The sequence below is a fragment of the Desmodus rotundus genome, chromosome 2 (genome assembly GCF_022682495.2).
Source record: "Desmodus rotundus isolate HL8 chromosome 2, HLdesRot8A.1, whole genome shotgun sequence".
NCBI lineage: Eukaryota > Metazoa > Chordata > Mammalia > Chiroptera > Phyllostomidae > Desmodus > Desmodus rotundus.
In genome coordinates this window covers 154,326,610-154,353,484 of record NC_071388.1, presented here as the reverse complement: position 1 = coordinate 154,353,484, position 26,875 = coordinate 154,326,610, and the positions used below count along the sequence as shown (strand labels likewise).

At 38.8% G+C, this 26,875-nt stretch overlaps 1 protein-coding gene across 3 annotated transcripts in view; it reads left to right on the top strand.

The window, feature by feature from the left end:
• Positions 1-6,962: 6,962 nt before the first annotated feature.
• Positions 6,963-26,875, top strand: part of SCN7A (sodium voltage-gated channel alpha subunit 7) — a 79,750-nt gene continuing 59,837 nt past the window's right edge. For 2 of the 3 annotated variants that reach the window (XM_045187401.3, XM_024579831.4), the window contains exons 1-2: positions 6,963-7,273; positions 24,357-24,595. In XM_045187401.3, the coding sequence (XP_045043336.2) occupies positions 7,264-7,273; positions 24,357-24,595 (249 nt within the window). In that variant the 5' untranslated portion in view covers positions 6,963-7,263. Of the gene's footprint in view, positions 7,274-7,379; positions 7,513-24,356; positions 24,596-26,875 lie in introns of those variants that run through there. The other variant, XM_045187400.2, reaches the window with a different exon arrangement.

Genomic DNA, 26,875 nt, shown 5'->3' with positions numbered 1-26,875 from the left:
CATGTATCGTTTATAAATTTGGTAGGTTACAGATGAAACAGTTAAAATGATTTAAACAGTTGCCTATTGAGAGGGAAAGTCAAGAAGATGGGAGGGGTTTTGATATATAAGTCTTTCAGGAATATTTATAGTTTTAAACAATGTTTATGTTTAATAGAACATAAAATACATTGAAATTGAAAATAAAGTTAACAATCATTTCCCAGGAAGTTATTAAGACCAACATGGAAAATGAAACATTGCCCCCCCTTTCCCCTTGACTGCTCTTATATTCCTCCAGAGTTAAAAACAGATTTGGAATGATAGATTTCACAAAACAACTATTCAAGAGATGATTCTACAAAGAGAGGCCATCTCATCTTTTTCAGCTCACTGGAAATGAGATGAATCTCCAGAAAAACCACCAAATCTTAAATTGGATTTGCCTCATTAAGTGAATATTGCATGTATGACCAGAGCCTGAGAAATTCACCTCTGCATCCTCCCAAACTCCATTCCCACATTCCCTGAAGCCTGTCCACAGACTCCATCTAGTAACCTCCTTTCTACGGGCAACTCCCTCCCAGCAATAACTGCATCACTTGCAGATACATTGTAAGTGTCTTTCAGAACTGCCACCCCTACACTACCCCCAACATTACAGCTGATGAAGGGAACAAATCTTGAATGAACTTGGAATGAAGTGCTGCAGGGTTCATACTCTGTCAACAGTGCCTCAGTTTGCACAACAAACATCAGCTAAGATACATAATTACTCATCTAAATATACCCTTCTGAAATGTTTAGAAATGATGAAGTAGATATTTTTTTTCCTTCGGCATGTGATACAAAACAAAGAATCAACTATCAGCTCATTGTGAGTCAGCTTCTTCTTCAACAGTATTGCAAGCCATTTCGCTTCTTGCATTATTTTCCCCTCAATTGCTTCTCTGTAATTTTTCATTTTTTATTTTCATTTTCATGAAATTTATTGGGGTGACATTAGTTAATAAGGTTATATAGGTTTCAAGTATATATTTCTATGATATATGATCTGTATATTGCTTTGTGTGCCCACCACCCAAAGGCGAATTATCTTTGGTCACCATATATTTGACCCCTTTTACCCTTTACGACCCCCATCCCCCTTCTCTCTAGTAACCACCATACTGTTGTCTATCTATAAGTTTTTGCTTGCTTGTTTTCCTTGTTTATTTGTTGCTTTCAGTTTTATATCCCACATATGAATGAAATCATGTGGTTCTTAATTTTTTCTGACTTATTTCACTTAGCATAATATTCTTAAGGTCCATCATGTTGTAATTTTCAACAAAGGAGCCAAAAATATACATCAGAGAAAAGAAAGCCTCTTCAACGAATGGTGCTGGGGACATTGCAAAGCCACATGTGGAAGGGAGTTTTCTGGCCACCTCTGAAGATCAGTCACCTCTGAAAGCAATCTAGTATTTTGGCAGCTGGAGAACATATTAACTCTCCTCACCATTACCTACTTATGTCTAAGTCTAAAAGCACAAAAATAAGTAAACTCACCCAGACTTAGTAGATTTTGAAAGTGGATTTAGTGGTTTTGGACTTACTATTTTCTGAACACAGCTTAGAAATTAAAGTAGATGAATGATAAACTTAGACTAACAAAAGTATCCCCCAGATTACTTTCCCTCACTCCTGCCTTGCTCACACACTTGTCGGTAAATTAAGGTTTTATTTCCTCGTGCCAGACGTCCTGCAGATGTTGAGAAAAAAAAGACCCCTCATGTAAAACACAAGAGGTTCTTCCCTGTCCGGTGCGGCTCAGCTGGTTGGAGCGCGGCCTGTGAACCGAGAGGCCGCAGGTTTGACCCCCTGACTGAGAGGCAACCAGTGTTTCTCACGGCGATGGTTCTCTCTCTCCCTTTCTCTGTTTAAAAGCAATGAATAAAACGTCCTCGGGTGAGAGTAAAAAAAAAGAGATTCTGAAAGTTAGTAGATAAATCCTTATTTATTGAAAATAATTTCTTTCTTAGCATGAGGTCAATAGACTTAATATAAAATTTTCATGGTAGAATAATATGAAAATATACTAATTATCATCATTTCAGCAAATCTCAGAGTACACTGGATTATAGAATAAGAGGCTTATTTCCAGATGCTGCCACTACAGTTTTATCTTTTTCTACCTAAACAACTCAGGCAAAAGTAAAATAAAATACGAAGTTAAAAAAAAGATTCTGAAGCCAGGGAAATTTTCACACCTATGCATTACGGAAGCCTTAAAGTGTTTAAGGATCAGACATTACGCAGAATGAAAGCAGATACACAAACAATGCTCAAGTTCTTCATATTTCATGTACTCTATAGTCTGTTCCAATGGTGAATCAGCACATTCTTCTGGGAAGCACATAATGGATCGGGGATGGCACTGATGGTATTCATTCATTTAGCAAATTTACTGGGTACCTGCTATATTATAACCTTTGGTCTAAACACTTCCTTACAACAGGGACAAACAAGTCCCTGTTGTCATGTGTGATGTATGCACGTGGGACAAGACAGAAAATAAACAAATAAGCTCCTGCTCTGTTGCATGCTTATGCACTCACTCTCTAGCCATGACAAGAATCAAAGTGTCAGTGTAGGAATCAATAGGTGAGGTAAAGTGGAGGGAAAGGTCATCTGTCAGGGAGGAAATCCGATGCTGGGCTCTGAGATGTTTCATCCAAATGGTTATTGGCATCCAAATGGATGAGAAATTTGTTCACCGTCCTAGTAAGAGTTCAGATGAAGGGGAAGATTGCCAACCAGAAGATAAATCTATAATCAGAATGCCCATAAAGTAACAATGTGTTTGCTACAGTAGAGGAAGGAAAGAATGATACAGCATCCTCAAAGGAAGAGTTTTGATTTGTTTGTGTTTTGGGAGAATTGTTTGTTCATTATATTTTTTAAAGATTTTATTTATTCACTTTCAGAGAGAGGGGAAGGGAGGGAGAAAGTGAGGGAGAAAAACATCAATGTGGAAGAAAAACATCGATTGGCTGACCCCCACCTACTCACCCCCAACCAGGGACTTGCTCACAACCCAGGCATGTGCCCTGACCAGGAACCGAACCAGAGACCATTCACCTTGCTGGACGATGCCCAACACACTGAGACATGTCAGTCAAGGCTGTTTGTCATTTTTCTACACAAGAATTTACCAACTGTAGATATGATATGGAGTGGGAATGAAAACACCAGGCTTGTCCACACTTCGAAGACTGACATCTTTAACGTTAGTATAAACAGCTCCCATTGAAGCACACTGCACGGAAAGTAACCCCCCCAGTGAGTCATCTGGTTCAAGTGTAGTGTGATAGAGCACGTTTCTCTTGACAAAGTAGGACATGTGGGTCTAGAGCTTCCACCTTCTGAATACAGACTTCGCAAACACAGTACAGAGCAAGGGATTACAAGGGTCTTAAGGCAGAAGTGTGGAAAACAAATAGCAACTGACCCCTCCCACCACACACCACATCCTTCTTACTATACCCTGTGTTGAGCAAAACAAATAGATTTCATCAAGTCATTATTAGTGGCACAATAGTTGCTCAAATCAATCAGATCCAGCCTAGTAACATTATCTAACAGTGCTGGTAAAATAACTTGTTCCAAAACAAACAAACAAAAAAGGATATCCAACTCAGAAGATACATCCAGTATCATTGGCTTCCCTTTTACTTGCTTGCCTCCCCTTTCTGTTATTGCTGTGCAAAGTGTCTTTAGATTAGTTGCCTGTTTGTTACACATTCTACAAAGCAGTAAAGTAATCTGCCCTCATGCATTGGCATACATTCCAAGACACCCCCCCCAGTGGATACCTGAAACCACAGATAGTACTGAACTCTATATTTTTTTCTATCCATATATACTCATGATAAATTTTAATTTATAAATTAGGCACATTAGGAGATGAACAAGTAATCTAGTTAACAAAGGCAACTAGTAATAGAATTGAACAATTAATATACTGTAACAAAGTTGTGTGACTGTGGCCTCCCCCCTGACACACACACACTCAAGGTACTTTATTGTAGCGTACATCCTCCTTCGTGTGATGAAGTGAGATGATAAAACACCAATCCTATTCCTGAGTCTGTGTAACCATCCCTTACTTGCAGTAAATGGCTTGGTGTCACTTGTTTCAGGGTATTTGTTGCTGAAGTCTTCGTGGGTTCAGTGTTTTCTGGCGTAACAAGTTGCCCTCAATCAGAACAAGTTCCTGTTCGTGACCTCCACCCATGAATTTAAGGCCTTTGCCATTTTAACTAAGCATTTATCGCACACTGTGGCCACAACTTTTGCAGTTTGAGGTACAGCCGCAAAACTAGCACAAATTTCCTTATTCACAATTTTAGAGGTAGAAAATTTGTTCTCACCAGAGATCTTTGCAAACTCAGCATATGATTTTTTTTCTTTTCTTTTCTTATTAAGTAGAGAACTTTCATTTTTCTTTGGAGTATCCAAATTGCCAGCATAACTACTCTTGTGCTTTGGAGCCATTATTAAGTAAAACAGTGTTACTTGAACACAAGCCCTGAGATATCACGACAATCTGTCTGCAAAGCCAGGTGGCTACTAAGTGACTGATGGCTGAGGAGGGTACACAGTGTGGATACACTGGACAAAGAGAGGGTTCGTGTCTGGCAGGACGGAGCGGGACTCTTGCCATCTCCTCATGCCACTCAGAATGGCACACAATTTAAAACTTACGAATTGTTCATTTCTGGAATTTTCCATGTAATATTGTCAGACTGTAGTGGACCTAGGTAACTAAAACCACAAAAAGAGAAACTGCAGATAAAAGGGACTACTCCTTTTTATTTATGTCAGATATCTTATTTAAGCTATCAAATATTTGATATTATTAAGTTTTAAGTTTATATTATGTTTGAATGTGACAGGGGAACCCAAGAGTTAAAGATTTTAGCTTCAGTCATAGTTGATAGACTTAAGTGATTAATGTATTCGAAAAGCTGTGATTCTGGGAACTGGAATGCATGGCCACATGAGTTCAGAAGGTGAGCCAGCAGGTCAGCCTTGTGCCCCAGAGGGTCTGCGAGAGATGGAGACAGTATCTGAGCTGTTGTGTTCCAGGGAGGGATGCAGATAGAGACCTGCTGGTCAGCAGATAAAGTCTTGGGGGGTGGGTATTAGGGAGTGGAGGGACTGAGCAAAAAGGAGAAAGGACTCATAGAAAAGAACAACAGTGCGGTTATTGCAGGGAGGGGTCGGAGTGTAAGGGGACTAAATGGTAATGGGAAAAACATACAATAAAGATTAAAATTAAAAAAAAAAACCTAAACGAACTTTTTGGCCAACCTAATTTTTACAAAAAGTACTAGGAAAATCACCATCAGACTGCAACTCTTATCCAATTAACCTTTCTTCCAAACCCCTTACCTACCTTTCTTCTTACAGAAAGGTCGGCTAGAGATGGGACGTTAAGGTGGATTTTAGGTACATAACCCACCGTCTTCTCAGATCACCAACATCTGAATAAAGCGCCCGTGAAGATCCAATCCGTGTCTCTACACATGTGTTCTGATAGGAGCAGGCGGCACCGAGGCTGGCCTTTCTGGCTTTGAGTGCACTGAGGGATGCGCGGGGTCCGGCTGGGTGAGAAGGGCTGCGTAAGCCGGATTGCTCCGAGAAAAGTCACTTGTACGGTCACCACAAAGTGTGGGGACGAGAAGCTGGTCGTTCATACATTGCCTATGAAAAAGAAATCAAGGGCATGTTTGACAGTACAGAATAGTTATTGTTGATTTTTCAGTATGACCGTGGTCTTGGATTATGTTTTTTAAAAGTCCTTATAATTCAGAGACATATGCTGATGCATGTTTGGATAAAATGACATGACAGCTGAACTGCTTTTAAGTTAATCCAAGGTGGGAGGGAGGGTACAGATAAAACAAGATTTTCTATGTGTTCACACTACTTGAGGCTGGTACATGAGAGTTTATTATACTTTCTTTGTATTTTTGTATGTTTGAAATTTTTCTAACGAATTTATAATTTAAACAAACAAAATGCATGCAACAGGCCCTTCCTGTGTGAATCACGCAGGAACCCTGCTGTCCCTAAAATGGTTTGCGCAGAACCAGTAGTACCTTAGTGCACCTTACTCTTCTGTTCTATAATTCGCAATATAAAATTTGAATCTCTTATATAAATACACATTATTTCTTTTCCCTTTCCCTCATTTTTGTTATCTTTTCTTGGTGTGTTGCAGGAACCTTTTTTAAGGACAGTTCACCCTTTTCAAACAAATTGGGATTATAAAATGTGCGTTCCATGGTGTGGCAAAATTTCCCAGCTCTCTTTGGGAAAGGAGGTTCAACAGCTCTTCCCTTCACCGTCAAACTACTGACTGTCCACCAGTTTTCCAAAAAAGTTCCCAAGTGCTTACTCTTTCCTCTGTCCTTTGTTTCAAATCACCAGCGGTGGAAAGCAATCTAGAGTGGGGAGGTTATTGCTCCAACCCATTCGTTCCTAAACGGCTGCACACCTACGCATACCTACACCCACAAACTCACACTCACACACAGCCATGCCTGGATTTGAACGCTGCGGCCCCGCTGCGGCAGCTGGGCGAGGGGAGAGAGAAAGCAACTGGAGGTGAAGAACCTGTTAGCTGCCTTCTTCTCTTGCTCTCCCCCGCCCCCTCCTGTTCACATCCTCTGCCCTCCTCCGCCCTCCACCTTAACTGCATCCCGGCTCAAATCCGCATCTCCCTTTCTTCAAGCCCACTTCTTCCCCCTGTTTCACCCCCTCACAGATCCCGCTCCTGGGCCCCGCAAAACACCGCAGCTCCCCAGTCTCTGGCGGCTTCAGATGCCGCCAGGCTTTCCGCCAACGCCACCTCTGGACGGATTCTCGCACTGGCCTGGAGCTGTGGGCGGGGGAGAGGGTGTGAGGCTGGGAGAGGGGAGGGAGGAGTGGGGAAAGACACAAAAACAGCTTCCTGGCTGCGGGCGCGGCTCCACTGCGCATCTGGCCGGCGGGGGTCCCTGGTCAGTGGCTAGGCAGCCACCCCAGTGACTCGGTTTCTAGCTGACAATTCAGCGAGCCATCGTAGCTTGGCTGACAGCTGCTGAGGGCAGATGCCAGCCTAGCAATACCTCCTAAGCAACCAGAGCCCAGGAAACCAGAGATCAGAAAGAGAAGCCCAGGAGGAAAAAAGGGTTCCAAGGAGCCCAGCTCTGAGGGCTCCAAGGAGCCCAGGTGCTGGTGGAGACCCATCACATGGTAGCAAGTAAGTGCCTTTTTCTTGCTGTGTGTGCCCAGTCCCAGGATGGTGAGAGCCGCCGCCTGCTGCCCATCTTTCCCACCCAGCCCCCCCCCTCACCCTGCCCCACCCTGTACACTCCACTAGGGCCCCAGCTGGAGAGTAAGACTCTGGACAGGAACTAAGGGAGCTACTTTCCAGAGCAGCAGTGGCCCGTGGGTGTTTGCCCTGCACTGCATGTGTGGTCAGCTTGCTCATCCCACCAGGTAAGCTTCTGAAACCGAGATGCTCTGTTAGTGTACCATTTCTAGAAACCCCATGTCAATGGGGTTTAGGTCACATGACACAACAATAGAAGAGAAGGAATAAACCTTATGCAAGATGGAGTATATGTACTTCTCCTAAGGAAATGTTCTTGTGTCTTGTTCTAAGTAACTTAGTGATTTCAAGATTGGTGCCTTTCATGTAAGAATTGACAATATACAATTAGAGGCATAACTGTGATGGGAAATGGTGTTGTTTGGATCAACAGGTTTTGGGGGTGTTTTTTTTGTTTTGTTTTGTTTTTCTCATTGTTTAGCTCTGTGAAAGGCATACGTTCTCAAGGTTTCTTTCCTTTAGAGGTGATGATTATTCCTTGTGGCTCTGCTTACATGTTGCCTCCGATACTGAGGACAACCGATGAGTACCGGTGGAGTGGCATAGTGAAGGGCTCCCTTTATTGATGGAAACGATAGAGGCAAGTTTGGATATTGGTCAGCAAAATCTTTTGAAATGGGAAGGTGTTTGGGTGATGCTTTTTGTGGTTATTTTTTATTCCTGGCTATTGTGCAGGAGAGTAATTTATGATGAAAATAGAAGGAAGCCGACCCTTATAATAGAGAGAATCCTGGGCACTGTACCTGCTACAATGAGCCCTAATTAAAATTACAAGTCAAGAAGATATGGCCTTTAAGGAGTAATTAGCCAGTAATTACTTAGCTAATCGATAATGAGTTGGAAGTCTAATGAAGAAGACTTTGAGATTGAGAACAATAAAACTTGATTTCCATTTTTATGAAAGTGAAGCAAGTTATTTAACTTTTGATTAAACTTTATTTTTCTTCATTGTAAATCACATCATCAAAAACTTACATGTCCTGGTGAGGACTAAATTACAGAGATTACATGGAGGGTTTCGTGAAGGTAGTGTCTTGTGTAACTGTTGCTTGCATAAAGGAACGTTCCGTGTTTTTATACACTCCGCCACTCTAGCTCTTATATATTTAAGTCAGGTTCCATATCGGAATGAAAGGGGCTCTGACAAGACTCACAGGAATGCATTAGAAGAAGTGAAATCTAAATGCAGGTCATGATCTCTTGCCACCTGTACAATTCAAGTATATTCTATTGCAAAATTGCATGCTTTGACTAACACTTCATATTTTAACACCTTTGAATGCTCTCAAAATATGCTTTACCCACTTTCTCCACTTAGTTTTAAATTTTGGTTTAGATATGTGGTCTTAGATCCTTGGGATGAAACCATCAAGTATATAGGATATGGCTGAATGTATTTTGGTCCATTAATTAATATGGGAAAAATAAAAGTTTAGGCATAAATACCCAACTCTTGATGGCTGGGTTTCATTAAAACCCTGCACTCAGCGGAGAGGTGCCCTGAGCCCCTTCTTTCCTGTCAATGTGTTTAATACAATAGGAGAAAATCCTAAAATTGGATATAAGCTCAGAAAAAGGGTCCAACAGATCCCAGGTGACGTGGGTAGGTCCCAGGACCTGCCACTGCATGCCGGTCCCCGCTGGAGAGTGGACAGTAGAGCCAGGCACCTAGGACCTGGGCATCTGTCTCACAGCCTCCTGAGGGAGGAGCTCTGGTAGGGTAGTTGGTACGTATGCCCATAACACTTGATCAGGGAAGATAAATAGAGGTCTAATGCACACAGGAAATGAAAGCAAGTTTTTGCTCAATTCTTCCCTAGGGAGAAGTACCCTACTACATCCCAGCCCTCGGTCTCACGATGACAGCGTCTGTACCATAAATGAGGCACTCGAAGTCTGATCCGTAATCCTGTCCCTACCAGCATAGACTGTCACTTGAAAGCTTATGGTGGGGGCATTAGCATAGAAGGGACATTCTTGGTTTCTGGGAGTTTGGTCCCATTATTTTCACTAACCGATATCAATAGTGGTCAGTTGTAGGAGGACATGTGTGAACCCTACCCACCCTGACTAGCTGTCAGCAACGCATAGTCACCCACCATCCTATGACACTAACTTATACAGACATGTCATTTTTCCCTAAGTTTGTCTCCTTCTCTTAGTATGGGCTAATCAAGGCCAGGTAAGCAAGGTCTCATCCCTACAACACTAAAAGAGGGAACCTTTAAGGCTGAAGAGAAAGTTTTCATCTGAGGGCTTCTACAGATGTTTTTCAGCTGGTCCATATCTCTTGGCCGAGCTGACATTATGATTTCCATGTATTTGTTCAATCACTACTATTTATACATCAGGCTTATTCTGCTTATACTCCATGCTGATGGGGTGCTCACTTGTCTGGCTAACAGATATCCCTGTTGTATACACAGTATTTCTGACCCAATTGTCCTGGCCTGTTGCTGGCTGAGGGTACCTAGCTCTGTGGTGGCAGCCGACTGCCGAACTGACTGTATTAGCGTCAAACAAGAGCTTGATGAAGCTAGGGCCCTCCCTGCCTGGGGAAATTCTGTTTATTAAAGTCTGAAATTAGGTCAGGGTGTTTGGATTTAAACGAGAACATAAGAGGATGTTGATTTATAGAAGGGGGGGGTTAGTCCCTGGTTGAGTATGTGGTGTTGAATGGAATACTCCTCCCTTTCTGCTTTACATACCAGAGTGAGGTTCCCGGCCCACCAGCCTCTCACTGTCTGAGTTCTCCCGGAACTGACATGGTCTAAGCACTTAATTATAGGCCATAACTTTGGCTTTGGTCTATATCTAGTTTTGCTCTAATATGTTTCAAGGCTCCTCTCTGATTTCTCTGAAATTCCAGAAGTGGATGGGTGTCTGTGTTTGGTTCCTCATTTGAAAAGCTAGAGTATTTTGGGGGAGTGGGAGTAGGTCCTGGAAGAACAGACAAATCTTTGGGAGAGATCAGGAGCCAAGGTGAATAGCCAGCTCCGGCCTTTAGGGCTCCAGTGAATGTACCTGTTGTGGAATATTTTTTTAAATCTGTATCTGTATTCCACAGATCCAGTGGCACCTAAAACCATAGGTTAAAAAGTCTCAGGATTGCTGCTTAGTATAGAAGTGCATGCACGATAAACTCTCCTTTGTATTACTCTAGCAGGGGCAACAATACATTCTTCCCTCTTGAGCTCTTAAATGGCCTCTAGCCAGATATTTCTTCTCAAGGGTCTGACCGACTAGGGTCACAGAACAGTTAGTTCTGGAGATATTCTGGCCTTTCCCCAACATGCTTGTTTTAGTGGGCTGGACAGGCACAGCTTGGAAGTTGTTGTCATATTCATAGAAATAAGGGACCCTGCTAGTGAACCATGAGGTTGCCATGGAGAAGCTTAAGCAGACATGCTGAAAACCAAGGCAGCTTTTCTTCATGTTCCTGGAACTCTGTCCCTGCCTCCACTGCCTCACCAGTCACAATGGCTTATCCTGGTGAGACTCTGTCTCCCGTAGAGACTCACTGTCCTGTATCCTCTCAAGGCTTTGGAACACCCACTGAGCTTTCCTTGAGCTCATTCTTGTTAGTGAATTTGAGACTGGGTGCTAAGATTGTCATATGACACTTCTATCCAGATTTCTCCCCCTTGTATGAGCTGTACCATTTTGAATGTGTGTGATATGGACTTCTCCTTGGAAAGAAGACATTTGCAAAGACCTCGGCTCCTGATTATTGAAAGAACCATCCCTGGAATCCAAGTTCACCAGATTTTTAGGGGAGTTCAGTTCTCAAAGGAGATCTTTTTATTTGGGGAGAGATGGGACCTGTCCCTTTGGACTTTTGCAGGTGCTTGTTTATTTACATGGCTGTTTTCCTAGTTTTTGAATCCTGAAGAATGGGTTAAAATTCTTAAGAAATATAAAACAAGACAAAATGGCAATGCATACTTATGTTTTTGAGAAAGTTATTTATAATGTTCCTCTGGCCTAGGAAATGTGTTGGCTGAAATTGTCAAAGTGAGGGAGTTGAGACCAGAATTGAGTGGATACACTGAAGCCCAAATAGGCTGACCTGGGAGCAGAAACAGCTGCAGTTAAAATCCAGGTCCAGGGACAAAGGAAAAAATGGCAATTAAGGCAGGCAAGATAAAGTGGATGCCAGAAAGGATTAAAGAGTAGGAGTCAGAAAATCAAAATTAAACAGGAAGTAAGCAGCTCAAGCGGAAACAAATAATCCAAAAGCAGAACACTAAGCAGGATGAAGCCAAGGGGCGCACACAGCTGCAAAATTCCAGGTGGACTGATGCCATTTTGGTCAATGTGCCCTTTATTTGCAAGCCTTCAGGGTGTAAGCATTCCCTTTCTGGATTTTAGGAATATGTACATGGTAAATTACATTCAAATAGTAGAGAAATATTAACCAGAGAGCAGCAGCATTTCCTGATACCTTTTTAGTTCCTTTCCATAGATACAGCAGTTTAGTTTCTGCCAGAGGGAAACATTATCTTGTGGTAGCATATATATTGCCATGCACATAACCCTTATAAAACATTTCATTCAAAGGCAAACAAGGCAAGCCATTCTCAATGTTACATTTTTCACTAATTTACTTTGGGAATCTTTCCCTATGAGCACAGACATATCTCATTCTTCATGATTACTAAATAATGTCTCATGATAGCAGCCTACTGGAATTTATGAGATGAGCTCCTTAAAGTAGACACTTTGATTGTTTCCAGTCTTGGAAATTAAAAGCCAAGTTTAATGTGTGACTAACATCTTTGCAAACATGACTTCTCAAACTTCAGCAAGAATATTCACAGGGCAGTTTAATTTGGGGGCCCAAGAGTACATGTAACTATTGACAAAGTCATTCAGATCAAAATGGACTTAATTGCACTTTCACCTAAACTGTGTGCCGGTGCCCATTGTTTTCATGTCCCAGCCAGTCAAAGGTCATATCCACTGAGAGGAGTCTCAGTTATGTCTCTAGAGCTTTACTGCTAAAGTTATTGATTATCTTAATCTTATCCATGTCTTTCAGAATCTCATGCATTTCAATCACCTCTGCTCATATTCTTCTGCATCCCAAAAGACAATGATAATATTACCATGTCCTCCATAAGAAAAAAAGCCATGCATCTAATATCATTTGAGTTCTTAACCCTGGAGAGAGAGAGAAAAAAGATAATAGAGAGTTCTAAGGGAAAAGACTGTGCATCAGAGAATTTAGTTGTGAGTCATCACAGAATGTGGGAAAGATGAAACATAAGCCATAACATATCTATGAAGTGCAGTCAAGTAGCCCTAATGAACAAAAATGTCCATCGAAAGTGGTCTGTTCACCGAAGTAGGTGTGATTTCTACATTCTCAACAATATAGATTCTAATTAATGAGCACACTAATTGTCTCCTTCACTTATGCATGTAGTATCTAGTCCCAAGTTCACTGGTTTTTTTTTCTTCATTTTTCCTAATTTACATTATCTTGCTCTGTGGCCTACACCCTTGTAAGCTACCTTAAATCTTTTGGTAAATAAGTTAGGAGAATACATGAATATATATTATCTGATATAGAGTAGAACATTTCATAATTCCCTTTGGCAAAACCAATCCAGCATCTACTTCTCATCCCTAGGGTCAAATCCAGCCTCTCAGAAAGCAGAGAGGTTGATTATTTAGAATAATTAGGAGGGGGTTCAACCTGTGGCTCACAGGCCACATGCATCCCAGGGTGGCTGTAAATGCAGCCCAATACAAAATCATAAAGTTACTTAAAACATTATGAGATTGATTTGGTGATTACATGTTGCAATGTATTTAATGGGTGGCCCAAGACAACTGTTCTTCTTCCAGTATGGCCCAGAGATGCCAAAAGTTTGGAAACCCCTGATAGATGTAATAGTTTCATTCACTAAGGGGAGAAAAATGAAAGTGAGGAGGCTGTGACTGCCCTAGGTAGTCACTTCCTGCATGTGCAGAATCTGTCTTCATAGCCGGACTGCATTACTGGCGGGCTATTCTCTGGGAATCAAACTCAGAGACAGGACAAGACATAGGGAGTGGGAGGAGAAAGGAAAAACATTGACTTCTGACATTAGCTTTCTTTGGTGTCCTTCATTATCTCGCAGAAGAAGCAGCTGCAGTTGCTGATAGAAAATGCTATCCACACAGTCTCTTCCTGAGAACAAAGCTGCACAGAGGCCAGTCATTGGGTGGCCTCACTGATTGGGTGGCTGTGTCATTCATCTTCCAATTCAGGATGTTTTGAAAAGGAAAGAGAATGCCATTAATAATTATTTCTCAACAAGTATGAACCCAACTGTCCCCAGAACCCGTGACCTCTAATCACTCTACTTAATATGAGGTTGCATGTGTCAGAAGCAAGAGAAAAGAGTGGAAGGAAAAAGAGACATATTATTTCTGAGGGAACCGGGAGCAACAGGATAATGTGATGGTCCCAACTGCACTTCTTTGACTTCAAACTTTGGAGCTGTTCTTCAAACAGGATCTGTGTGGCAGACTGCTAGTAACCAGTAAGGCCATTGCTAGACAGGCACCCGGAGAATGAGGAAAGTCTAGAACTAAGGGAGAGAAGGCGCTCAAAGAGATGAAAAGAATGTGGATCTTCTGGAGAAGTGATGTTCTAAAGCAGGTATTTGCCACAGCAATTCCAGTATGTGCTTCAACTCTCATACTTTGGATATCAGACAAGAAAAAACAAAAGAAAATATGACGATGCCTCTGCTTGCTTTATAAAGGTGGTTGGATGATGCCTGGCTATCATCCAAAGGAATCTCTGTGTCTGACAGTTTGCATTAGATTCATCTCAAGGGGCTCAGCCCAACATATCCTGAAATTGCCTGTGTAGGTTGGGCTGTTTACTCCTAGATTTTTAAAAATTATTTTATTGTTATTCAATTACAGTTGTCTGCATTTTCCCACCACCACTCCCTCCCACCCCAGCCAAACCCACTTCTCTCCCTTGCTTCCACCCTCCCCCTTGGTTCTGTCCATGTGTCCTTTATAGGAGTTCCTGAAAACCCTTCCCCTCATTATCCTCTCCCACATCCCCTCTGGTTACTGTCAGATTGTTCTTAATTTCAATGTCTCTGGTTATATTTTGCTTGCTTTTTTCTTTTGTCGAATATGTTCGAGTTAAAGGTGAGATCATATGGTATTTCTCCCTCACCATCTGGCTTATTTCACTTAGTGTAATGCTCTCCGGTTCCTTGATTTTTAATATTAGCGCCAGGAGATTTCTAATAGGTAGTCAGGAGATGATATAATTCAAATCAGCTGCAGTGAGAGAATTTCATTTCCCTACAACTCCATACCAAGGTTTTGACCAAAGGTCCCCATCCTTTCACCTTTGTCCTTTGAGAGGCCCCGGATTCATGAACTGTAGGTTGGACACTGTGACAACCTGACAGCCACCCAGAATCTGACACATTGTCAAAGGCCTTGTACATATCTCAAGCTAACCCACAGCCAGAATAGGTGCTAGAGCTTTATGGTTTGCCTTATGTGGCAACTGGTTCACTCTTTCATCTGGTCACAGATTTAGGGCATGATTTGTTCCGCTCAGAACCTGGGCAACAATGAGGGTTCAGGGAAATCCAAGAGTCTCACTGCAGATGAAGAGGATGCTCACAGAGGTCAGCTGGTTGTGAATGGTTCCCAAGAACTCCAGGGAGAGTTCCAGTCATGGATTTTATTAAACAGAAGTTGAGATCAGGTCTTGCATCTCAGGGGAGCCAGTTGTATCATGGACTTCAGGGTTGAAAGCAAGTTTTAGAATCTGGTTGCATGGCAAGACCTCCATGCATTCCACTGGGAAGTGACAAATGGTACTTGTCTTTTACTTGTTGAGCCCTGATGTGACCACTGGCCAGGAATTTTTGGTTAAGGATCTGGCAGACTGGGCTCACCAGAAATACAGTTCTCGGAAGATCCTGGCTCCTCTACAACTCGTTCATTTTGTTGGAGTAACAAGGGGTAATTCAGAAACCCTAGAGGCCAGTTTTACAAAGGACATCTGAAGAACATCTGCTTGAAAAACATCTGGAGAAATGGGAGTCATTGAGCAGTTTCGAATGTTGGTTTAGAACACTTTCCCGACTCGCTGGGAAAAGTCACTTCTAAGGCTTGTCTTACAAGATTCAAGTAGGAATATTTGAGGCAGAATCAACTTCACTTGTGTGTTCCTAGGAGCCTCACATTCTATCATCTTCATCACTCATAGTGGCATTTGTGAGCAAGTCAGAGACCCTCACTGGGATCCTATCCCCAGTGATCTACGTCCGTTCCTGGTGTTTCAGCTGCCACTAAGTTTTCCTTCTGTTTACTGCCCTTAACAACACATGGACAAAATCAAGGGGGAGGGTGGTGGTGGGGGAGGGGGGATTCGGCTGGGGTGGGGTGGAGGGTTGGGGAGAAAAGGCATACAACTGTAATTGAATAACAATAAAAATTTTTAAAAAATAAAATAAAAATACTTAAAAAATAAAAAAAATTGCACTCACATGCAGACAGGGAGATGTTGTTATCTGACACTGGTTGTAGACTTCCAACCCTTTGGGTACATTGATTGTGGCATTCTGAAGCACAGTATCCTAGGCTGCTCCCTACTTTAAGACAAGAGACATTAATTGTTACCAGATTATTAGAAAATTTGGCAAACATGATGTAGAATCTAGGTCTACCGGTTTTGGAGATGCTTTTAATTTCAGTCAGTGTTGCTTTTAAAACTTAATAATTTTTAGAGATGACCAAGATGACTTGGTTCTTATTTGTTTACGAGTCTGTCTCCCATTTTCCTTAAATTCAGTGGTTATATTTTATTAATATTTCCAGCACTGCTGTCTGGCATAATGCTTGGCACTTAATAAGTCAAATATATTTTTCTTAAATGATTGCCAAATAAATGAATGTGAAAACAAATACCATGGTTAAACATATTGCCATACTTAGCATATCAAATGGCAAGAACAATCTTTTAAGGAAAATTAGAGCTCACTTTTTAAAATATATCTGATATTAAAATGTTAGAATATACAGTTGATCATATATTGATCATATATACTATATATATATATATATTTTTTTTTGAGAGACTCAGTTGTTTACTACTTCTTTCTGCAAGAAAGCGTATTTCAATAATATGTTCCAAAGCTTCTCAGAGGGGTCAGGACAAGGGAACTGAGGAAGGATAGAGTTGAGCAATCAGGAAATTTGAAGCCACCAAAATGCCCTGAACATCCATCCAGAATGGGTCAATCCTAGGTTAGGCACGCATACTGAGGCGCTTAGCCAAACTGACTGGACTCTGGGAAGACAATAATTGCAGAGAATGTAAAAACAAGAGCTATAAATCAAAAGTCATTTTAGTCAGGAAAGAGCAAAACAATCTCACGGGCAAGAAAAAGAGTTGAAAATTTTTTTAAAAAGTGCTAGCTGCACTAGAGTAAATAGATGCGAATTCAAAAAAAATCGAAGTATATACATTAATTATGTAATAAATAAAATGAAATTTCATTTCTCTTTCACTTTATTCCTTCTTGAAGATCTAAATTTACATCTGAAACATCTGAGAATATCTATTTTGTCTTCATTCTTGAAGTATTCTTCTGCTATATGTGGAGTGTTGGCTTCACTTTTTTCTTTTAAAGATATTGTTGCTCTGTCTCCTGGTATTTCTTTTATTGTTATGAGAAGCCAGTAATCATTACCATCATTGCTTCTTAATATATAATGACCTTTTTTAAAGTGCTTTCAATATTTTAACTGTGGTATTTCTTATTAATATTTGACCCATGTGACCTAAAGCATTTATTAGCAGTGCTATATAACCACTTGCTTTCTAAACTGTTAAATGGGAGGTAGATGCTTTTCAGTAGGCCGTCCTTACAATCACTCTATAAGGAATTCCATACATTTTGCAAATACACGTGATCTTTTGTCCTCCATTGGTTTTACCTATTTATATATCCATGTAGTTATATAATCATATACTATGTGATATATACATATACCCATACATACACATATACTTATACTGGTATGTAAAACCTATGCACACACTTATAGAGTTTAATTATATTTATTAAACTCCAAATCCATATTTTCCATTAATATCTGAAGTTTACTTTTGCATATTTCAGATGTACATTCAACACCAAAAATATAAAACATTATCCCTCCCTCTCCTGATCTCTAAAAACTGGCACTTCTCCCATATTCCAATTCTCTATATGGTGTGACGGTAATACAATCAAGATCTGATAGGCGTCACTGTCAAAGCCTGCGACCAATGTACATGGTTAGGCATCAACTGTTAGGTTATTTTACTGAGGTAAAGATATTAAGAAGAAGTACATCATTTTTAGTTAGTACCTGTTTCTATTTTTAAAATAACTCTACATGCTCATACTTGTAAAAAATCCATATGGTTACAGAAGCACAAAAATTAATACTCTTCTCTTATAAGGATGTATTCTAGAATATTTTGTTCAGCAGCTGTACCTGGGAAACATGTTGACTTTCTATTGTTAGCTGTTCTAATACAACTCTGGGTGGGGAGGGTAGGAAAGGGTAAAGGAGGTCAAATGTACGATATCAGAAGAAGATTTGACTTTGGGTGGTAAACACACAATGCAATATACAGATGAGGTATCACAGAAACTTATGTAATTTTATTAACCAATATCACCCCAATAACTTTAATAAAAATATAACTCTGAACATTGTACACATCAATTGGTTTGAGGTGTACCCACTGAGTAAGTTCTTACTGCTCAAATTGCTAGGGTGAGGTATATATTTTTTAACTTTGAGAACTAGAGCCAGGTTTCCTTCTGGAAAAGATGCACCAGTTTGTACTACCAAAAAGGTTTATATTAGAGTACTTACTTCCTCACGTCCTAGCCATCACTTTGCTTCATTAAACTAAGACTTCCATATTAAATTATTATAAAGCCATTTATTTATGCTTTTTTATGAGTTTGTGCTTTTAAAATTTAAATTTTGCTTTGCATTTCAATCATTCTGCCATCAAAAATTTGTTTGGCTGTTAGAAGTGTATGGAGCCAAGAATAATGGGAACTGCCCAATTATGACCCTCCCCATATATGCTTCACAAACAATAAGGTACAAAAAACAATTAAAACTACGCAAAACCCACACTATCAACATAACTAGAAGTCAGAGAAAACTCAGACTTCTAAATGTCTATTTAGCTGTAAAGGAAAAGTAAAACCCAATCCATTTGCACTCTTTCCCATGCTCCAGAGGCTTTATGGAAAATGGGATCTAAAGTTAAAGTTGAAATGATGGACAAAAGAGAACACACTAATGGCGAAAATACTGGGGAATAAAAGCATTTTCCACTAACTTCTTTATATTAACTACTGAGTAGCCTTTATTTTATCACTCTGATTTGAAATAAACTTCTTAGTTTTTATGTAGATTGTGTGTTTTATCAATATATGCTTCAAAATATGCTTCAAAATATGCTTAATGACAGTAACAAATCAGCCTGGGAGAAATGAAACCATTGATAGGTTCAAACTCAACTCTCAATAATCCTAAATCTGGGCATCTACAGAAGAAAATGCGGGGAGGGGGAGAGAAAGGAAGGACTAAGTTGAAGCCAATATCACAGCTGATATCATACTGCAGAAGCCGTCCAGTGAGCATCAGTAATATTTCAGTTCAAACCACGGGGCACTGCTAGTGTATTACTAGTGTGTTCCCCCAATTGCTGCAAGTTGCTGCTGAAGCTTCTGTCTTTCTTGCAAAAGTGGATTCTCCACTGCCTGTCTTATTTTGTGTCTTTAAATCCAAACTAGTAACCTTGAGCTGATAACATTTGATTGGCTTGCCAAGGTCATGTGGTCACTTCGTACATCCCATGAGACCTTGGGAAAGTCATTGACTGCATTATCTGGTCCTTTCCAGTTCTGTTGCTGGTGGTCTTCCATCATAATTCGCACAACAGCAAATTCCTAAATCTATGTAGAGGATCATCATACTAGGCGGCCCCTGTTCTGCTCCACATTAATGCCACTATTCTTGCTCCTTTTTAATTTTACAAAATATTTGACTTTGACATTTACATAAATAAGTTTTCTAGACAATCTCACCTGATGAATTTGTCAGCTACTCGGTGATGCAAATTGGTGACTAAATTATCCCATTAAGTCCATTAGTTTTTGGATATCTCTCTGGGAACCATACTGAGGTATCAATTGTTTGCATTTGTCTAAAAACTTACAGCTTGTGAGCAGTTTCGTGGTGTAGTTTAATGGCACCCAAATTTAGATTTAGACACACCTGAATTAGCATATGTCTTCACCACTCAACTGCCGATACAATGATAGAGACGTGAAACTCATCAGTCTGCTTCCTCATGTACAAATGTTGATCACAGGATGACGTGTGAGAATATGAGATAATAGAAACATCTAGTCCAGTGCTTCGCAAATGCTAGTCACTCAGTAAGTGTGACCAAAATTATAATTGCCTTAATTGTGACAAATATTGGCTCCTTTTCAAGTGCTTAAAAACTGTTTTAAGGAGAATTTTTTCTATAATAATGCACCTCTTTTGCTGATGCACCCCATGGGGTGCACCTCTAATGCACCCCATGCTGATGCTGGTTGTGCTACTTCCAACTGATATCCAAGATACATGGTTTGCACTTTAATCAACAATATAAAATATTAGCGCAACTAGAACTTATTAGAGTCCAAGCCTCAGTTGAATTTGATACAATTCTTGCCAAAAGCTTACTTTAGCTTTCGATTTTTTTAGAAAGAAAGTCTAATGGACAAATTAACTATTAATCTTGACATGTTTTTTCAGGCTTTAGTGCACTGCATTAAGATCACTCACTGGGAAGCATAGTGCCTGGACCATATTTTATAAATTACCCACAGAAATGCTTTTTACCAAATTACGATTTAAGGATTAATAATTTACAATCATTTCCTAGTCACCTAGAAGTCAGATGCAAGCCCTTTCCATTTCATAAGGACTCATTATCAACTCGTTGACGTAGTCAACAGCCCAGAGTAGTTTCGTTCCACATCAGAATTATCGCTAAAGAAATCTTGTGGATCACTGACTGAGTTAGGAGAGGGAATTAGCCTTGGCCAGCACTGTGGGGCAGGTTTCCTAAGTATGGTCTATTTATGACCTCGTGCAACACGTGAGGGATTCCAAAGTTTGCATGTGAGGAAATATGACTCAGGCTATGTTATGGTACTTGGACAAAAACAGTGTTTTACTTGAGTCTTTTCTACTTCAATTAATATATCTCCCATTCTTTTACATGGTCTATAGATGCTGTGATTTAAGCTGAATCAATGTTTGGATTCTATCTGAAGACCCTCCAGTTTAGTTCCATGCCTTTTGGCTATGGTCTTGGATTACAGCAGAGTAGAGGGGCTGCCTCTTCCATCTTTCTTCAATACAGATAAAGGTTATATAGCTTTCCTGGCAGATACAAGTCAGTATTGATTTACACTGCAATTACTCTTAAGTAAAATTCCTTGGCCATTTTCTCTGCTACAAAAATGTAACTTTACTATACTTGTGTAGATGAGATGTTTTGGTCTAAATTTCAAAACCATACATATATTGCCATTATATACTATTTTATTAGATTTGGCCCATCATTCTAAGATATACAAATTTCATCACAATTAAAATTTTAAATTTACTTCCCATTTATTAGGTGCCAGTCATTGTAGTAGGAATTTTCACCATAGTATTTTATTTTATCCTAATTTAACTCCAAGAGGAATATCAATTTTATGATGGAAGTTTCAAGAATATTAAGTTACTTGACTGAGACCTCTTAGAACATTAGTAAAAGTACTTAGGTTTTGAATGCAGGTCTACCTAATTCCAAGGTTCATGATTTTATTTGTTTATACTAGCCTATAATCATAAATCATTAAGAAACTATTTAATACGTATTCAAGTAACTCCATGTAAGGAGCTCAATTTTGAAAGCACATTTAATATTTTAAAGGAAGAAAATGTTATATATAAGAACAAGCTTCAGTATCTGTAGCCTCTGTTTATAAGTTGTACTTATGCAAAGAATTTTATCTCCACTCAGTAAAGTTTGATAAGTGAGGTGTTGCTATCGATGTGTTTGTATGTATACATATGGTGTATATATATAAATGATTCTTGACCTAAGTTTAATGTGTTTGGTGCATAATACTGAGCAAGGTATCTGAAAAAAAGGTAAATTTTAAGATGAACAATTGTTAGGTTTTATACTAGTAATCTGGAAAGATACCTCCAAGTAGATATATGTCAATATTTCTATTCCATATTCTTCTCCTTAAAATTGCTTCACACCCTATTCTTGTAACATCCCTTGAGGGAAGTAAGTATAAGAAGCTATTGCTATTGTGAAAATGTCCCTTTCTCTGGTCATGAGTGACTGAACCAAGGGAAATAAATCAATAGGTTGGGTTAGATCAATTAAGAATATTTTTTTCCAATTTTTAAATTATTTTATTGTTGTTCAATTACAGTTGTCTGCATTTTCTCCCCACCCCTCCACCCACCCCCAGCCAAACCCCCCTCCCTCCCCCACCTCCACCCTCCTCCTTGGTTTTGTCCACGTGTCCTTTATAGTAGTTCCTGAAAACCCTTCTCCCCACTCTCCCCTCCCCACTCCCCTCTGTCTATTGTTAGATTGCTCTTAACTTCAATGTCTCTGGTTATATTTTGTTTGTTTTTTCTTTTGATGATTATGTTCTAGTTAAAGGTGACATCATATGGTATTTGTCCCTCATTTTTTTATTTACAGTTTTTGAGATAGAGGTTATAGGCATATGGTGGGAATTTAAACTGAAAAATCAAAGTTGAAGCTGGGATGCCATTGTTTAATGTACAGTCTTAGAAGTAAACAAAGGAAGCCATTATTTAGAAAGAATGAAAAGAAAAGAGAAAGAAAAAAGAAAAGTGCAGAAAACTGTGGTCTCATGAAAGGTATAAGGAGTTATCCCAGTACTGGACTCTCATTTTTATTTCCCAGGACACGTAAATGGACTATGTGTTCTCTCCTTGGATGTATGTGAGAATGCCATTTGTATATTTGAAATGTCTGCCAAACACCATGTATTTAAGCTGTCAGTAAGAGTCTGAATTTTACAATGACTGGTACTCTACTAAGATTAATGACCATCTTTTCTTACTTTCCATTAATAGATAAATAATGGTCTGAACTATTAAATAACTCAGTTTCACTAAATAGTGTGGAATTATGATGTAGAATATATGTGTACATATGTGTGCGATTTCTGTTTTAGGGAAACCTTATAGAAGGAATTCAACCAAGACCAGCACTATAAGAGACAAAAAAAATATATATATATAAAGGCATAATATCAAGTACAAAATTTCTTATCTTTTATTGCAATAATTAAGTCACAAAGAGGGGTAATTGCAATAATAAAATTACAAAGAGGGTTGAGGGAAATGTGTAAATAATAGTTTTCACTGAATAGGATCACTTGAGTAGGTTTTGACAAGAATTAAGCTGGAGAAAATCAGCAAAAGAACATATTTTTATGTGAGAGGAAAGAACAAGGTTTATGAATGGGGAATTGATGCATAAAATTATATTTAGTGAACACAAATTTGAATGGCCTGTAGGATGATTTAAAACAGATAAAGACTAGAATTGAGGGAAACCTGTAAAAACTACTATAGCAACCCAGATACAGAATTACAAAGATGACTTGCCTTTATGTAGATATATAAACATTGGATCATATTTAAATATATAATGGAAAATAATTGAAAGAACATTATTTTCTAAGGAGGAATTAATGACAAAGTATTTCATGAGTAATTTTCAAGATGGTTAACTTTGTATTTGTGCTTTTGTTTTTACAACGGCTAGAAGGTTAAAAATTCATTTTAGTCATGGGAAAAACAATAAATTTCACTTGGACTTGTTAAATTGCTGTGATTGGTGGGATTACCACATAAATGATGGAGGGAAAATAGTGTTTTAAGAAATGTACTCAGTAAGTACCCATGTATAGTAATTGAAACCCTGTGTTTCCCTATGCACTCACCAAAAAGGAGGACACTACAGAAGGGAAAGGCATAATTTTATGGGATATTAGAGTTAAAATTTGGAATATTAGAATTAAAATTAATCTGAGTCAAGGGGAGTAAACAGAGCTGTACAAAGAGAAGAGTAGATAATGCTGCCAGCAATATAAGGGTGTATATATCTTTGCAAGTAAATATTTTCAAATTTTTCATGTAGTTACAACCAAAACAAAACAAACAAAACTCGTAGACACGGTCAGCAGTATGGTGGTTACCAGAGGGAAGGGGGCGGTGGGGTGGCGAAGGGTAGAGGAGGCTGAGTGTATGGTGACAGAAGGGGATTTGACTTCACACAATGCAATGTACAGATGATGTGTCAAAGAATTGTACACGTGAACCCTACGTAATTTTATTAATCAATGTCACCCCAATACATTTAATTTAAAAAAAGAAGAGAGGGGCCCAGAGCCAATAAAGACTGCCTTTAGGGAAGAAAAATCCAGTCAATGGTTAAATGAAGCTGAGAGTGGATTCCTCCACCTGCCAAATCTCCAGCAACTTCAGAATTCTTTTATTACAAGGAAGAAATGGAAAGGAAGATTTCACTAAAAAGAAAAGGATTCAGTGGATAAGTAAATGAAACAGAATGAGTTACTCATGAAATTACAAATTAATTCTATTGTTAAGTATAAAACAACCTAGTTTAACAACTCAGGTTTCTACAAAACTGAGGAACTTTTTTGAATACATGTATCTAGTTCAATATTATCTTTTATTTTTATTCTAAACTTTTGTAATTTAAACTTTTTCTTTATATAGTATACACAAATTTCATACAGCGCTAAAGAAAATACGTTTGTTGCAGGTAAAAAATTAAAAATGGCTTCCCCAGAACCTAAGGGCCTTGTGCCCTTCACCAGAGAGTCTCTTGAACTTATGGAGCAGCGTATTGCTAAAAAACACAAGGAGGAACATGAAGAAGATTTAAAGCCGAACATGGACTTGGAAGTTGGGAAAGAGCTTCCATTTGTTTATGGAGCTCTTCCTCGAGAAATGGTGTCAGAGCCCTTGGAAGACGTGGACCCATACTATCAGAGTCAAAATGTAAGGATTAATTCGACTTGTTGTGACTACACTTTTATTATTTTATATTTTGCAGAAATGCCAAAAACATAACTGAGATAGGATGAGAAACGAGAATGAGGGGGAAGGTTAGAGTGGAGGGGTGGAGGGATGGAGCAAAAAGGAAAAAGGACTCATGGACACGGACAACAGTGTGGTGATTGTGGTGATTGCAGGGTGGTGGGGAGGTGGGACTACATGGTAATGGAAAAAATACAATAAAATTTTTTTTTAAAAGAGAAACTGAAGAATAAATCAACAACTAATTTTAAGTTATACAAAACTACATAAGAAATCTCACACATATTTGAGATTTTATCAAAACTCACTGTTTGCCTGGTTGGTTAGTTTGTTTGGGGTTACTTTACTTTGTAACAGGTTATACTGTTATGCCTTAAGATAATTATTTATTTTATGGGAGTTTGATGACTGGCTACTAAAGTTTATCAATTTAAAAATAAGTATAATATAAAATTTGTACAATATGTACACGAATCCACATGCTCAACTTGATGAACTCACTCTGTAGTTAGGAAAAGAAAGCTAGCTTTTATTTTATTTATCATTTTTATTCTTTCATACATTCACATCCTATTTTATTTCCAGAATAACTTGAGGAACCTATTAAGTATTTGAACAATCTAATGACAAGCACAAAATGATAAAAATAAGAATAATTATGTTTAGAAAAGTCAGGGATCTGTGTGGATTGACAGCTGAAGAAACTTCATTAAAGAAATAGAATGAGAATTATAGTTTAGAGAACATTTCAAATTTTAACAAGGCATAGGGAAGATCTATGAACAAGCAACAACAGAGATTAATTCTGGCATAGAGGAGGAACAGGGTGGTGATAGAATGGAACCCCTGCAACTGTGTTGCACGTTGTAGGAAATAGAAGCAATAAGGGAGATTTCAACATGGATTTAATGTGAGGGCCAAAAGACTGATGTGATAAATGCAATATTTAAGTAAGTTTAACATGAAGATTTCTAAATGACTATTGCATGGAAGAGATGGGGTCAGAAAAATGAAATAGGAGAGAAAGAGTAATTCAGGCCTGATGTTCAGAGGTCTGGATTATTGGAGTGTCTCAGAAGAGAGAGGGAGTGAAAAATCCCAATAAGAATGAGCAGGATTTGAAGACTGACTGATAATGCAGAGGTTTTCAGCCTGAAAAAATAGTGGTCCCACTGATAAAAATGCAATAACTGTAAAAAAGATCTAGTTTGGGGGCAAGGAGGATTAGCTCCAGTGTGGACAAATGTAATCTGATATTCTTATAAACAGAACATTCACAGATAGTAACAAGCAGGTGAAATGAAATTGAACCAAGACTCTGAATGGAAGGCAAATGATCGTATTATACAACCACGACTCTTTTGCATCTTTGTCTGGTAGAAGAATATTGGCATTTTACAGTGTAAATGTATTTAAAAAAGGACTCCAGTAGCTGTGGTAACTTCCATGTATATTATACAACATTAGTAATTAAACATCTGTAAAATCTCGGTAAATCCTCATCTCAATTATTTCTGTTTTCAGTTTTTGCTATGCTCAAATCATAAAAATTAATATAACACAGTAACCTTAGAGGTAACTCTAACATAACGGAGTTCTGAGTGCTGCGTAGTATATGCAGAAGTGGTAAGCAAATCAGGCTTCCTACTGAAGGAAAATAACAAGGAGTTTGAAGAATAAAATAAGTCAAAAACTGTAGCATAGCTTAGCATAAAGAGTAGTTATTAATGTCACAGTTATTGAAATTTTGAATTATATTCAGTTTATTCTGTTAAAGGTGACATATAAGTTAATGATTCTAAAATGAAACAAGCAATTTTAGCACTTAGTCATTAACTGGATAATATCATACCTGGAATTGCTCATTGCTTCACAATGACATATCAGCTGCTTGGTTGCACATCCATCTTCTGTGAAGTTTGAAATTGTTCTGCAAATTACACAGAAAGCACATTTTAAATAATCAGATTTATTTGGGGGCCCCTTTTTAATTTTCTTGTTGCATTTAAAATGCAAAGAGGAAAAATACCTATGATCCAGGCCAAATATCCACAGACTGTATGTTGGAAAAAGTTTCCATTTAGAACATATATTCATAAATAATTGACATGTACATATTTGTACCCATTAATATATTTGCACATATACACAAATATAAATATCAATATATAGTCACTATATATACCTCTGTATAGTTATATATTATATAATATAAAATATAATGCTATAGTATACAGGGTA